This window comes from Nerophis lumbriciformis, linkage group LG03 (genome assembly GCF_033978685.3).
Source record: "Nerophis lumbriciformis linkage group LG03, RoL_Nlum_v2.1, whole genome shotgun sequence".
Classification (NCBI taxonomy): domain Eukaryota; kingdom Metazoa; phylum Chordata; class Actinopteri; order Syngnathiformes; family Syngnathidae; genus Nerophis; species Nerophis lumbriciformis.
Genome location: NC_084550.2, coordinates 56,029,702 through 56,044,812, shown reverse-complemented (window position 1 = coordinate 56,044,812; position 15,111 = coordinate 56,029,702). Strand labels below are relative to the sequence as shown.

The following is a 15,111-nucleotide window of genomic DNA, read 5'->3' as shown; positions in this document are numbered from 1 at the left end:
ACAGCCCAACTAGTCTTTTCATTTTGACAATGTAACAAACTAAATTTCTGTTTGTACGTTTTCCAAAGCCGAAAGTGGGCATGATTGGAACCATGGGGCCAAAGAAAGTTGTGACTGCCAGCAAATTTGATAAAAAAGGTGAGAAGCATACCTATGCGGGTTCTCGTTCATCCAGGTCGTTGTCATCTCAGGGCGTTCAATCAATCGGGGGATAATAAGGCGCATTAAAGGAGTCATATTATTATTATCCATCCGTCCATCCATCCATCTTCTTCCGCTTATCCGAGGTCGGGTCGCGGGGGTAGCAGCCTAAGCAGGTAAACCCAGACTTCCCTCTCCCCAGCCACTTCGTCCAGCTCCTCCCGGGGGATCCCGAGGCGTTCCCAGGCCAGCCGGGGAGACATAGCCTTCCCAACGTGTCCTGGGTCTTCCCCGTGGCCTCCTACCGGTCGGACGTGCCCGAAACACCTCCCTAGGGAGGGTGGCATCCTGACCAGATGCCCGAACCACCTCATCTGGCTCCTCTCGATGTGGAGGAGCAGCGGCTTTACTTTGAGCTCACCCCGGATGACAGAGCTTCTCACCCTATCTCTAAGGGAGAGCACCGCCACCCGGCGGAGGAAACTCATTTTGGCCGCTTGTACCCGTGATCTTGTCCTTTCGGTCATGACCCAAAGCTCATGACCATAGGTGAGAATGGGAACGTAGATCGACCGGTAAATCGAGAGCTTTGCCTTCCGGCTCAGCTCCTTCTTCACCACAACGGATCGATACAGCGTCCGCATTACTGAAGATGCCGCACCGATCCGCCTGTCGATCTCACGATCCACTCTTCCCTCACTCGTGAACAAGACTCCGAGGTACTTGAACTCCTCCACTTGGGGCAAGATCTCCTCCCCAACCCGGAGATGGCACTCCACCCTTTTCCGGGCGAGAACCATGGACTCGGACTTGGAGTGGCTGATTCCCATCCCAGTCGCTTCACACTCGGCTGCGAACCGATCCAGTGAGAGCTGAAGATCTTGGCCGGATGAAGCCATCAGGACCACATCATCTGCAAAAAGCAGAGACCTAATCCTGCAGCCACCAAACCAGATACCCTCAACGCCCTGACTGCGCCTAGAAATTCTGTCCATAAAGGTTATGAACAGAATCGGTGACAAAGGGCAGCCCTGGCGGAGTCCAACCCTCACTGGAAACGGGTACGACTTACTGCCGGCAATGCGGACCAAGCTCTGACACTGATTATACAGGGAACGAACCGCCACAATAAGACAGTCCGTTACCCCATACTCTCTGAGCACTCCCCACAGGACTTCCCGGGGTACACGGTCGAATGCCTTCTCCAAGTCCACAAAGCACATGTAGACTGGTTGGGCAAACTCCCATGCACCCTCAAGGACCCTGCCGAGAGTATATAGCTGGTCCACAGTTCCACGACTAGGACGAAAACCACACTGTTCCTCCTGAATCCGAGGTTCGACTATCCGGCGTAGCCTCCTCTCCAGTACACCCGAATAGACCTTACCGGGAAGGATATTATTTTATTTTTTTTCTAAATGGAAAACACTTCTTTGTGGTCTACAAAACATGTAATGGTGGTTGTTTGGCCAAAATGTTGCATAGATTATGTTCTACAGATCATCTTCAGCTTCAGGACGCGCCATTTTGTGGGCGGTCTTATTTACGTGGCTCACCTTCGACAGCATCTTCTCCCCGTCATCTTTGTTGTAGCGGTGTAACGTGCAAGGACGGGTGTGGAAGAAGTGTCAAAAGATGGAGCTAACAAGGACGATATAATTACAAGGACGATACTCCCAGAGATGAGTGCCATGTACACAACTCGCTGCCTAAAGCGAGTACACAACATCCTGAAGGACAGATACCACCCAGCACATGGCCTCTTCAACCTGCTACCCTCTGAAAGGAGGTATAGATCGATTTGCGCCAGGACCACCAGAATGTCTCACAGTCTGTATCCCCAGGCTGTGAGACTGCTAAATGAACAGCCTGCCCCTTTGCTGCCCCGGACCATCTTATTACCTCACTCTTCACCACCTCAATAATTGTGCTCTGGACATTGCATTGCTGCAACACCAACGTAACACCCATCAGACATCTGACTGTTCCCACCCCCACGTCCCTCTTATCGCCATCTTCCTGACAATGCTAAAATGCTCAAATGTAAACTATTGTCAACCTGCACATCAATGCAGTTTCTATGCCGCTGGACAAAGCTCAAACAAAATCTTGTTGTTCATGTATGACTTAAGTGTTATTATGATAATGACAATAAAGGAATTGATTGATTGATTGATTAACTGTTTTAATGACATTCAGACTTTACTTCAATCAATAACCGAGCAGCATCTCCTCATCCGGAAACAACAACACCGGAAATGTGTCCCGTGAAAAACCGTCCGACCGGAACTAAAGTTCCTTGGGTGAATAATGTAAACTCACCAAACCGGTATGTTTTAGCGCTTTCATGGTGAGTTTACTGACAGATATAAGTAAGAACTTTACACTACTTTATATTAGAAATGGCAACAGCGGAGGATGAATGTCCCATAACAAGAAGATAGAGAAAAAGAAAAAGCTTATCGACTACGGTGTCGCTACGGACTACAAAGGCGGACTCACGCAATTTTTCAGTATCTATGCAGATCCCAAATACAGATCAGCAGGTATCAGAAGGTACAAAAAGTTGCTTTTGCATACTATTGAGAAACAAAACGCCAGATAATATGTCTTACCTTATATACACACACCATAATAGTACTAGTATGTTGAAGCACATCAAACGGTGCAGTCTACACTTATCTCTTATGTTTGACTGCCATCTACTGGTCACACTTATCATGACACCATGCACCAAATAAAATTGCTTCGAGGTGGGTAACTTATTCCTTACATTAGGCGCACCAGGTTATAAGGCGCACTGTCGAGTTTTGGGGAAAAAAAAAATTTGAAGTGTGCCTTATTGTCCGAAAAATATGGTATGTAATGTGGCATCTATCAATTGATTCGCTTCATTTTTTTGAAAATTAATATCAAACTGTCACACTCCCAAGCACACACACAAAAACACAAATAGCTGACTACTAATCACCTCCGACACGTCACGGCTTCACACATATTTGTACTTAACAGAACTTTTAATATCACAAATACAATTAGATTGGTTGTAATAACAAGTGAAACCAAGTTTTATCTGCAGATCATTATTCACATCCAGCCAGGAAGAAGAAGCTGTTGTAGCGTGCATACACACACTACATCACCCTATACACACGACAAGCACTGCCTGGATTGAGAAGGTATTTTCAGATTTAAAGTGTTATCTTTTTCATAGACAAGGGGTAGTAACTCCATGCTCCAGGATTTTCACACAGCCAAGGAAAAAAAAATGGTGTCACAGCAAAGTCCGCCTCATTAGCAATGAACCCGCCTTCGTTCGCGACTTAATTTTGCCTAACTTATGCGATGTGGGCATGTCCGCAGGCTGGATGGGAGAATATGAATAGGAGAAACGTGCGTAACTTCAAGAGTGTAAAAAAAACACACTGTAGCGCAAATGGAAGAATAGGGTCCTTACTGTAGTCTCAGTGCAAGGCCGTTTTTAAAGTAGCATTGAGGTTTGAGTACACTTTTAACTTATCATCTTCAAATTACGTAGGTTTTAGAGTAGATGACTTGTTTTAAGAGCATGGAACATGTTTATAAATTTGTGTTAAAGCCTAACACTTGTGTGTAGATGACTTATTAATACTTTAAATCTATAGAATCGATGTAATCAATCTACATCCCTAGCAGTGATGGACTTTGTAGAAAATATAGCTACAGCAATAGAAAATAAGCAACACACCATTGGAGTGGTTAAAGGCCTACTGAAACCCACTACTACCGACCACGCAGTCTGATAGTTTATATATCAATGATGAAATCTTAACATTGCAACACATGTCAATACGGCCGGGTTAGCTTACTAAAGTGCAATTTTAAATTTCGCGCGACATATCCTGCTGAAAACGTCTTGGTATGATGACGTCAGCGCGTGACGGCGCGGATTTTAGAGGACATTTTGAGACAGCATGTGGGCCAGCTATTAAGTTGTCTGTTTCATCGCAAAATTCCACAGTATTCTGGACATCTGTGTTGGTGAATCTTTTGCAGTTCGTTCAATGAACAATGGAGACAGCAAAGAAGAAAGCTGTAGGTGGGAAGCGGTGTATTGCGGCCGACTGCAGCAACACAAACACGGCCGGTGTTTCATTGTTTACATTCCCGAAATATGACAGTCAATCTTTACCATTGGCCTGTGGAGAACTGGGACAACAGAGACTCTTACCAGGAGGACTTTGAGTTGGATACGCAGACACGGTACCGTGAGTACGCTTCCAAACATTTCATCGCTTGCTCGTACGTGCGTGCCGCTATGTGCATGTCACGTACGTAACTTTGGGGACTTTGGGGAAATATATGTGCTGTATGAACTTTGGGGAGGTGAACGATACTTTGGGCTGTGGGATTGAGTGTGTTGTGCAGGTGTTTGAGTTGTATTGGCGGGTTATATGGACGGGAGGGGGGGAGGTGTTTGTTATGCGGGATTAATTTGTGGCATTTTAAATATAAGCCTGGTTGTGTTGTGGCTAATAGAGTATATATATGTCTTGTGTTTATTTACTGTTTTAGTCATTCCCAGCTGAATATCAGGTCCCACCCGCCTCTCACAGCATCTTCCCTATCTGAATCGCTCCCACTGCCCTCTAGTCCTTCACTCTCACTTTCCTCATCCACAAATCTTTCATCCTCGCTCAAATTAATGGGGAAATCGTCACTTTCTCGGTCCGAATCGCTCTCGCTGCTGGTGGCCATGATTGTAAACAATGTGCAGATGTGAGGAGCTCCACAACCTGTGATGTCACTGCTACTCCCGGTAGAGGCAAGGCTTTTTTATCAGCGAACAAAAGTTGCGAACTTTATCGTCGATGTTCTCTACTAAATCCTTTCAGCAAAAATATGGCAATATCGCGAAATGATCAAGTATGACACATAGAATGGACCTGCTATCCCCGTTTAAATAAGAAAATCGCATTTCAGTAGCCCTTTAAGCTTTTGACACAATCCATCATTCCTTACTTCTGCAAAAATTGGAAAACTATGGCATGAGCGTTGTTTCACAACAGTGTTTGAGTAGTTATTTAAGTAATAGATCTCAATAGGTGGAAATTAATAAGACTTGTGGGGTTCCACAAGGCTCGGTATTGGGACCTAAGTTATTCATTCTTTATTTAAATGATATTTGTTCAGTATGTAATAAATTGAAATGTATTATGTTTGCAGATGATACAAATGTATATTGTTCAGGAGAAGACTTGAAGGAAGTAGCGGTTGAGTTGCTTTAGCTAAAAAAATGGTTTGATATTAATAAAACTCAATTTATGGTGTTTAGTGGTGCAAGGACAAATTGTGAAGCAAAATTAAAATTAAATCAAGTGGAAATTGATAGAGTATATGAAACTAAGTTCTTGGGAATAATAACTGATCATAAATTATTTCAGAAATCGCAACAGTGAGAGACTGTCACAATTGTATAATAATATAATATATCAGTATATATCATATGCTGTACATATAATATGTAAATATTGCATATATACTATATTTTATATTGCTACTACGGTACATTTTTAGTCTACTTTATACCTGCGTTATCCTTTCCATCCTTTGTAACTAAGCTACTGTGTAGAACAATTTCCCTTGTGGATCATTAAAGTTTGTCTAAGTCATTCATTCATAATGTTAATAAAAACCATAAAATAAATAGAATTCATAATTTGCGAAGATTCACTTAAAGGGGAACATTATCACCAGACCTATGTAAGCGTCAATATATACCTTGATGTTGCAGAAAAAAGACCATATCTTTTTTAACCGATTTCCGAACTCTAAATGGGTGAATTTTGGCGAATTAAACGCCTTTCTAATATTCGCTCTCGGAGCGATGACGTCACAACGTGGCGTCACATCGGGAAGCAATCCGCCATTTTCTCAAACACTGAGTCAAATCAGCTCTGTTATTTTCCGTTTTTTCGACTGTTTTCCGTACCTTGGAAACATCATGCCTCGTCGGTGTGTTGTCGGAGGGTGTAACAACACGAACAGGGACGGATTCAAGTTGCACCAGTGGCCCAAAGATGCGAAAGTGGCAAGAAATTGGACGTTTGTTCCGCACACTTTACCGACGAAAGCTATGCTACGACAGAGATGGCAAAAATGTGTGGATATCCTGCGACACTCAAAGCAGATGCATTCCCAACGATAAAGTCAAAGAAATCTGCCGCCAGACCCCCATTGAATCTGCCGGAGTGTGTGAGCAATTCAGGGACAAAGGCCCTCGCTAGCACGGCAAGCAATGGCGGCAGTTTGTTCCCGCAGACGAGCGAGCTAAACCCCCTATCGACCCTAGCTTCCCTGGCCTGCTGACATCAACTCCAAAACTGGACAGATCAGCTTTCAGGAAAAGAGAGTGGATGAGGGTATGTCTACAGAATATATTAATTGATGAAAATTGGGCTGTCTGCACTCTCAAAGTGCATGTTGTTGCCAAATGTATTTCATATACTGTAAACCTAGTTCATAGTTGTTAATTTCCTTTAATGCCAAACAAACACATACCAATCGTTGGTTAGAAGGTGATCGCCAAATTCGTCCTCGCTTTCTCCCGTGTCGCTGGCTGTCGTGTCGTTTTCGTCGGTTTTGCTTCCATACGGTTCAAACCGATATGGCTCAATAGCTTCAGTTTCTTCTTCAATTTCGTTTTCGCTACCTGCCTCCACACTACAACCATCCGTTTCAATACATGCGTAATCTGTTGAATCGCTTAAGCAGCTGAAATCCGAGTCTGAATCCGAGCTAATGTCGCTATAGCTTGCTGTTCTAACCGCCATGTTTGTTTGTGTTGGCTTCACTATGTGACGTCACAGGAAAATGGACGGGTGTATATAACGATGGTTAAAATCAGGCACTTAGAAGCTTTTTTTTTAGGGATATTGCGTGATGGGTAAAATTTTGAAAATAAATTCGAAAAATATAATAAGCCACTGGGAACTGATTTTTAATGGTTTTAACCATTCTGAAATTGTGATAATGTTCCCCTTTAACACAAGGGGATCTGAAACGTAATCCCCGCGATAATCGGGAGAACAGTTAGTTGTTGACGCGTCTCCTACCTGACAGGTTTATTCTTTACATCCGGATCTTTCGCCGTGACGACGCCAACCAGCGCTCCAACTCTGGCGTCCTCCTGCACCTCCATGACTGTGCCTTCCGCCGGCTGAAAGAGCGGCGGCTCGTCCACGTCCGACACGCTAACCCGCACAATGGTCTGGTCTCGGAATGTGCCCAGGTCCACGAAGCGGGGGTCCACGTGTTTATTGACCGCCTCCACGACGACATTGTGGGTGCGCTTGCTCTCGAAGTCCAGCGGCTGGAACAAAAGCAAGTTGGTTTTGGTTCAGTGACGCTCACCTGCTCGCTCAGTTGACTTGAACGGTACGCATGCGTACCTTCTTGATGGACACCACGGCTTCCTGTGTTATTGCGTCGGTCGTGACTTTGAAGAGCTCGCCCCCTTCTTGGATCAGGTAGCTCATGTCCGTGTTGTCTCCCATGTCGGCGTCAGTGGCAATCACCCGTCCTACCGGCGTCCCCACAGCCGCCCCTTCTGATACCATGAACTGGTACATCTCTAAACGAAAAAATAGAATAAAATAGATGGCTTGAGTTGTATTAAAAAGAGTCTGCTCACTACATAAAACACAATGGACTGCATTAGATTGTTGGACTACCTACTGTAATGTTCCAGGGTTTAACTGTTGATAATGTCATAAAATGCATAAAACCTGCCAGAGTTCATTATGGACAGAGAGGATTTTTTTTTTATCCTGAAGGTGTAGCAATCTTAAAGGGAACTGCAATTTTTTGACAATTTTCCTATCGTTCACAATCCATAGGAGAGATTAGTGTTATCCCGATACCAATATTTTGGTACCAGTACCAAAGTTATTTTGATACATTTCAGTACTTTTCTAAATAAAGGGGACATAAAAAATTGCATTATTGGCTTTATTTTAACAACAAAACTTAGGGTACATTAAACATATGTTTCTTATTGCAAGTTTGTCCTTTAATAAAATAGTGAACATGTCTTCTATTAGTAAGTAAACAAACAAAGGCTCCTAATTAGTCTGCTGACATATGCAGTAACATATTGTGTCGTTTTCCATCCTATTATTTTGTCCAAATTATTAAGGACAAGTGGTAGAAAATTAATGATTAATCTACTTGTTCATTTTCTGTTAATATTTGCTTACTTTCTCTTTTAACATGTTCTATCTACACGTCTGTTAAAATGTAATAATCACTTATTCTTCTGTTGTTTGATACTTTACATTAGTTTTGGATGATACCACATATTTGGGTATCAATCTGATACCAAGTCGTTACAGGGTCATATTCAAAGTCCTCATGTGTCCAGGGACGTATTTCCTGAGTTTATAAACATAATATAATTTTTTTTTAAACGAAATAAGATGTTGTGATGCCCAAAAATATCGACATAATCATAGTAGTATCGACTAAATACACTACTGTACTTGGTATCATTACAGTGGATGTCAGGTGTAGATCCACCCATGGATCCATGGGTGGCGGACCGGTACTTTTCAGAGGCGGTATAGTACCGAATATGATTAATTAGTATAGCGGTACTATACTAATACTCTAGGAGAGACAATAATACAAAAGTTTTTTGGGTTTTGTTGCATTCTAATTTAGAATAATCGTCTTGTTCTCGGTGGCTTGCAATGCAGTAAATAGGAGCAATCCATTCTGCCTCTAAATCACTTTGAAAATGCATCCAAAAACCGCCAAAAATACTTAATTTACGTTCCGTAACCTGTGTAATAACCAAGCTGTAGCAACATATTGTAAGAGCAAACACTGAGGAACTCTTTCTAGCGTAGTAACACGGCATTAGCTGTAAGCTGGCTACGGCAACAGGTCAGCAACTGAATGGCTTTTGAGCTTGGAACGCACAACACAATGCGATAGGACACCAATCTGTACTGACTGAAAAACATAAAACAATCATATGATAGTATCTGTAAAGTATTAGCCCACATTTCATGTTTTGTTTGTACACAGCTAGCTCGACATTGTATGTACTGTAGTTGTACTAACATGCATGATCATGATCAATATTATAGTGACTCACTCGATGGACAGTTGTGCGTTTGGTCCAGGTGGCCGGGGACGTTTCAAATTGATTTTGGGTAAGCACTCTATTTATGTGAGCATAGTTTGGCTCCAAGTTCCACATTTACCGCGTCAAGTCAGGCTGACCTCACCCTCTCTTCATGCTCACTTTTATAAGCAGCAGTTCATCCTCAGTATATCCATCTTCAAAAATATAAAGTTGTGAATCCTCATTTGTCCAAAAATAGTCATCTTTGTCGTCTCTTAACATGTCTGCCATGATTAGAACACACTCGCGTTTGTTTGCGGAAGTAGGAACACACATTTGTTGCCAGAAAATGGAGGTGCGTCGCTATGGAAACGGAAATAAATGCTCTGAGGAAATTTCCTAAAATTATTATTATTACTGTACATATTTCTATGAATGGGTCTGTTATTATATTATGTGTGTATATAAAATGTTGATGGCGGGTTTTAAAGTTGTTTTCGAGGACTTTGAAGGCATCAACAGTGACTCCAAGCTTATTTTTATCATCTTTTATCAGTCATGTTGGAAGACTGTTCCCACAAGGTTGGGAGCATGGAATTGTCCAACATGTTTTGATCTCCTGGAGCATTCAAAATTCCTTTCACTGGAACTAAGGGGCCAAGCCCAACTCCTGAAAAACAACTCCACACCATAATTCCTCCTCCACCAAATGTCACACTCGGCACAATGCAGACTGAAATGTACCATTCTCCTGGCAACCTCCAAACCCAGACTGGTCCATCAGATTGCCAGATGGAAAAGTGTGATTCATCACTCCAGAGAAGGCGTCTCCACTGCTCCAGAGTCCAGTGGCGACGTGCTTTACACCACTGCATCCCACGCTTTGCATTGGACTTGGTGATGCATGGCTTAGATGCAGCTGCTCGGCCATGTAAACCCATTCCATGAAGCTCTCTGTGTACTGTGCGTGGGCTAATTGGAAGGTCACATGCAGTTTGGAGCTCTGTAGCAACTGACTGTGCATTTACATTGAATACTTCAATTCACAATACTGCCAATTGCAAAATGTACTTTTTGTTTGCCTGCAGATAAAGATTTAAGTGAAGAGCCTCATTAAAAAAAATTAACAATTAAAATGTACTCGTTGGAATTCAGGTGTGCCTACATTTGTCATTTTTTGCAATGACAGTATAGTGAAAGTAATTAAAATGGTGGCAATAATACTATTTATTTATATTATTGTTTTGTTTTTCTACTATGTAAGTTTTGCTTTTTATATAAAACATTGATACAACCTTCAAATATCACAGCACGTCGCAGAAACGCTGTCGTAAAAATTGCGAGAAAGGAAGTGACTGAGTTTGCTCCACTTACCCTGATCTTCCCGACAACCCCTCCCCATTGAGAATCTGATTTGACAAGATTCTGATTGCAATTCCGCAAAACAGGTTTGTAGGGATGATATAGCCTCTTGTGTTTTTTCCTGACCTAACATATATTCTGCTCTACCCCAGTATTGAGCACTGTATAACGGATAAAGCACTAAAAAGCCTCGACTATATATATATATATATATATATATATATATATATATATATATATATATATACATATATGCATACAAACACTGTTTCCATATGAGTTGGGAAATTGTGTTAGATGTAAATATAAACGGAATACAATGATTTGCAAATCCTTTTCAACCCATATTCAATTGAATGCACTACAAAGACAAGATATTTGATGTTCAAACTCATTTTTTTGCAAATAATAATTGACTTAGAATTTCATGGCTGCAACACGTGCCAAAGTAGTTGGGAAAGGGCATGTTCACCACTGTGTTACATCACCTTTTCTTTCAACAACACTCAATAAACGATTGGGAACTGAGGAAACTAATTGTTGAAGCTTTGAAAGTGGAATTGTTTCCCATTCTTGTTTTATGTAGAGCTTCAGTCGTTCAACAGTCCGGGGGTCTCCGCTGTCGTATTTTACGCTTCATAATGCGCCACACATTTTTGATGGGAGACAGGTCTGGACTGCAGGCGGTACAGGAAAGTACCCGCACTCTTTTTTTACGAAGCCATGCTGTTGTAACGTGCTGAATGTGTCTTGACATTGTCTTGCTGAAATAAGCAGGGGCATCCATGAAAAAGACGGCGCTTAGATGGCAGCATATGTTGTTCCAAAACCTGTATGTACCTTTCAGCATTAATGATGCATTTACAGATGTGTAGGTTATCCATGCCTTGGACACTAATGCACCCCCATACAATCACAGATGCTGGCTTTTCAACTTTGCGTCGATAACAGTCTGGATGGTTCGCTTCCCCTTTGGTCCGGATGACACAATGTCAAATATTTCCAAAAACTATTTGAAATGTGGACTCGTCAGACCACAGAACACTTTTCCACTTTGCATGAGTCCATCTTAGATGATCTCGGGCCCAGAGAAGCCGGCGGCGTTTCTGGATGTTGTTGATAAATGGCTTTCACTTTGCATAGTCACGTTTTAACTTGCACTTACAGATGTAGCAACCAACTGTATTTAGCAACAGTGGTTTTCTGAAGTGTTCTTGAGCCCATGTGGTGATATCCTTTAGAGATTGATGTCGGTTTTGATACAGTGCCGTCTGAGGGATCGAAGGCCATGGTCATTCAATGTTGGTTTCCGGCCATGCCGCTTACGTGGAGTGATTTCTCCAGATTCTCTGAACCTTTTGATGATATTACGGACCGTAGATGTTGAAATCCCTAAATTTCTTGCAATTGCACTTTGAGAAACGTTGTTCTTAAACTGTTTGACTATTTGCTCACGCAGTTGTGGACAAAAAGGGGTGAACCTCGCCCCATCCTTTCTTGTGAAAGACTGAGCATTTTTTGGGAAGCTGTTTTTATACCCAATCATGGCACCCACCTGTTCCCAATTAGCCCGCACACCTGTGGGATGTTCCGAATAAGTGTTTGATGAGCATTCCTCAACCTTATCAGTATTTATTGCCACCTTTCCCAACTTCTTTGTCACGTGTTGCTGGCATCAAATTCTAAAGTTAATGACTATTTGCAAAGAAAAAAAAAAAAGTTTATCAGTTTGAACATCAAATATGTTGTTTTTGTAGCATATTCAACTGAATATGGGTTGAAAATGATTCGCAAATCATTGTATTCCGTTTATATTTACATCTAACACAATTTCCAAACTCATATGGAAACGGGGTTTGTATATATATATATATATATATATCCATCCATCCATTTTCTACCGCTTATTCCCTTTGGGGTCGCGGGGGGCGCTGGAGCCTATCTCAGCTACAATCGGGCGGAAGGCGGGGTACACCCTGGACAAGTCGCCACCTCATCGCAGGGCCAACACAGATAGACAGACAACATTCACACTCACATCCACACACTAGGGCCAATTTAGTGTTGCCAATCAACTTATCCCCAGGTGCATATCTTTGGAAGTGGGAGGAAGCCGGAGTACCCGGAGGGAACCCACGCAGTCACGGGGAGGACATGCAAACTCCACACAGAAAGATCCCGAGCCCGGGATTGAACCCAAGACTACTCAGGACCGTCGTATTGTGAGGCAGATGCACTAACCCCTCTGCCACCGTGAAGCCCGATATATATATATATATATATACAGTCCGAATTTTTTTTAACCCAATGCGGCCCCCAGTCAAAACGTTTGGGGACCCTTGATTTACATAGTATCAATGTAGAAACTAACTCAATCACTCCTTCATATGTCATCAGCTTGATTTGTATAAATACCCTGAACTGTGAAATGCGCTGGAAACATAAGCCACACATTTCTACAGGAACCTATAGTTCCAGGAACTAAAGGCTCTAGGAACTTACATTTCCTGAACAATTGATGGAAAAGAGCCTATTGATGTCAACTTCCGCATTCAAATCACGTCTGACGACTTCCATGTCTTTCTGAGGCTAACATGTTTGAACACTCACTCTGCGGGAAGCGTGGTGGGTTGTCATTGACGTCCGTGATCACTATGGTCACCGTGGTGGAGCCGGAGAGACCGCCCATTTGTCCAGCCATGTCTGTTGCCTTGACGACCAACTCATAGCGATCCTGCGTCTCGCGGTCCAGATCTGCCACGGCTGTCATTATGATGCCTAATGATAGCCGCATGGGTGGCACAAAAAAACAAGAGGGAAATGTGCAGAGGAGTGGAAAAGTGAGTAGTTAGCATCAATCTTTTATTTCGGAACGGCAAACATCAGCCACATGTTAATTGTGGATGTGTTCCATTGTACTTCCTCAGACTTTCTTCATAGTCGAGATTGTGACAGCTTTTGTTCACACATCGTTTTAAGCCTCAGCTGTGTTAAAAATAATCATGTATGCCAAAAGGACGCTTCCTTCATGGTAGATGATGATGAGCCGCCATTGGAAAGAAAAAGTGAGCAAGCTCTACGTTGATGAAACATCATATCGGAATACCCAGATAACATACTGGTTGTCTGGAGGGGATAGTGGTCGATGTAACTAGAGTTGCGTGGCGTTCCTACTAAAAATTGAATCAGAATCAGAATCAGAAATACTTTATTAATCCCTGAGGGGAAATTAAGATTTTCAGCACAATCCCATTCAAGAGCAGACAAACATTACAGCATACTTGCCAACCCTCCCGGATTTTCCGGGAGACTCCCGAAATTCAGCGCCTCTCCCGAAAACCTCCCGGGACAAATTTTCTCCCGAAAATCTCCCGAAATTCAGGAGGCCACGCCCCCTCCAGCTCCATGCGGACCTGAGTGACGTGTTGACAGCCTGTTCACACGTCCGCTTTCCCACAATATAAACAGCTAATGATCGAGGGCGAGTTCTTGGTTTCTTATGTGGGTTTATTGTTAGGCAGTTTCATTAACGTCCTCCCAGCGCGGTAACAACACACAACAACAGCAGTCAAGTTTTCGTCTACCGTAAAGCAGTTCGTCTGCCGTAAACAGCAATGTTGTGACACTTTTAAACGGGACAATACTGCCATCTACTGTACATGCATATGTGACCCACCCATAATGTGTCACATTTTTGTGTTGATTTATTTATTTTATTTTGTGGTTTGAATTCATTTTTGGAGCTGTCATTACACATTTATCAGTATTCACATTGGTCAGTAGGGGGCAGTAGGGCGTTTCTTCCCAATTGAATGCTATCACCTGCAGACCGGAAGTGTCTTGTCATTCTGATGAGCGCGACCAGTCTGTGAACAATTGAAGCGTCCTGTGTGCTTTTTCCTCCTGTATAACAGGTTAGTTTTGGTGAATCAACTCACTGAATCATATCCATGTGATCTTTATAAGTTTAAGTACACATTCTGATGGTGGAGCCTAACTCTAAAGTGTTTGTGAGTTGTAGTTAGTATTTGTGAATGAATCCAGGGCACAGCTGCAGTAATCAATACAAAAAGGCGACGTGAGTACGCAATGTTTATATAGGAACTTCTGATCCTAATTCAGACTCCCAAATTAGAGCTCCCGCTTTCTTATTGATTTTATAATGTATATTTGTATAATGTGTGTGTTCTGAAATAGTGACAGAGAATAGAACAAGGATGGACAATTCAACCCTTAACTCAACAATGAGTAGATGAGTGTTATGTGTGTGTATATGTGTAAATAAATGAACACTGAAATTCAAGTATTTATTTTATTTATTTATATATATATATATATATATATATATATATATATATATATATATATATATATATATATGTAATAAAATATATATACATATATATATATATATATAGCTAGAATTCACTGAAAGTCAAGTATTTCTTATATATATATATATCTTAACCACGCCCCCAACCACGCCCCCTGCCCCACCC

At 42.1% G+C, this 15,111-nt stretch overlaps 1 protein-coding gene across 1 annotated transcript in view; it reads right to left on the bottom strand.

Annotated features, from left to right (window-relative positions):
- LOC133587215 (cadherin-22) overlaps nt 1–15,111 on the bottom strand; it is a 615,599-nt gene that overhangs the window by 119,856 nt on the left and 480,632 nt on the right. Inside the window, exons 8-10 of the mRNA XM_072912852.1 lie at nt 13,223–13,390; nt 7,572–7,753; nt 7,236–7,492 (exon numbers count right to left, since the gene is read on the bottom strand). Of these exons, the coding sequence (XP_072768953.1) occupies nt 7,236–7,492; nt 7,572–7,753; nt 13,223–13,390 (607 nt within the window). The remainder of the gene's footprint in view (nt 1–7,235; nt 7,493–7,571; nt 7,754–13,222; nt 13,391–15,111) is intronic.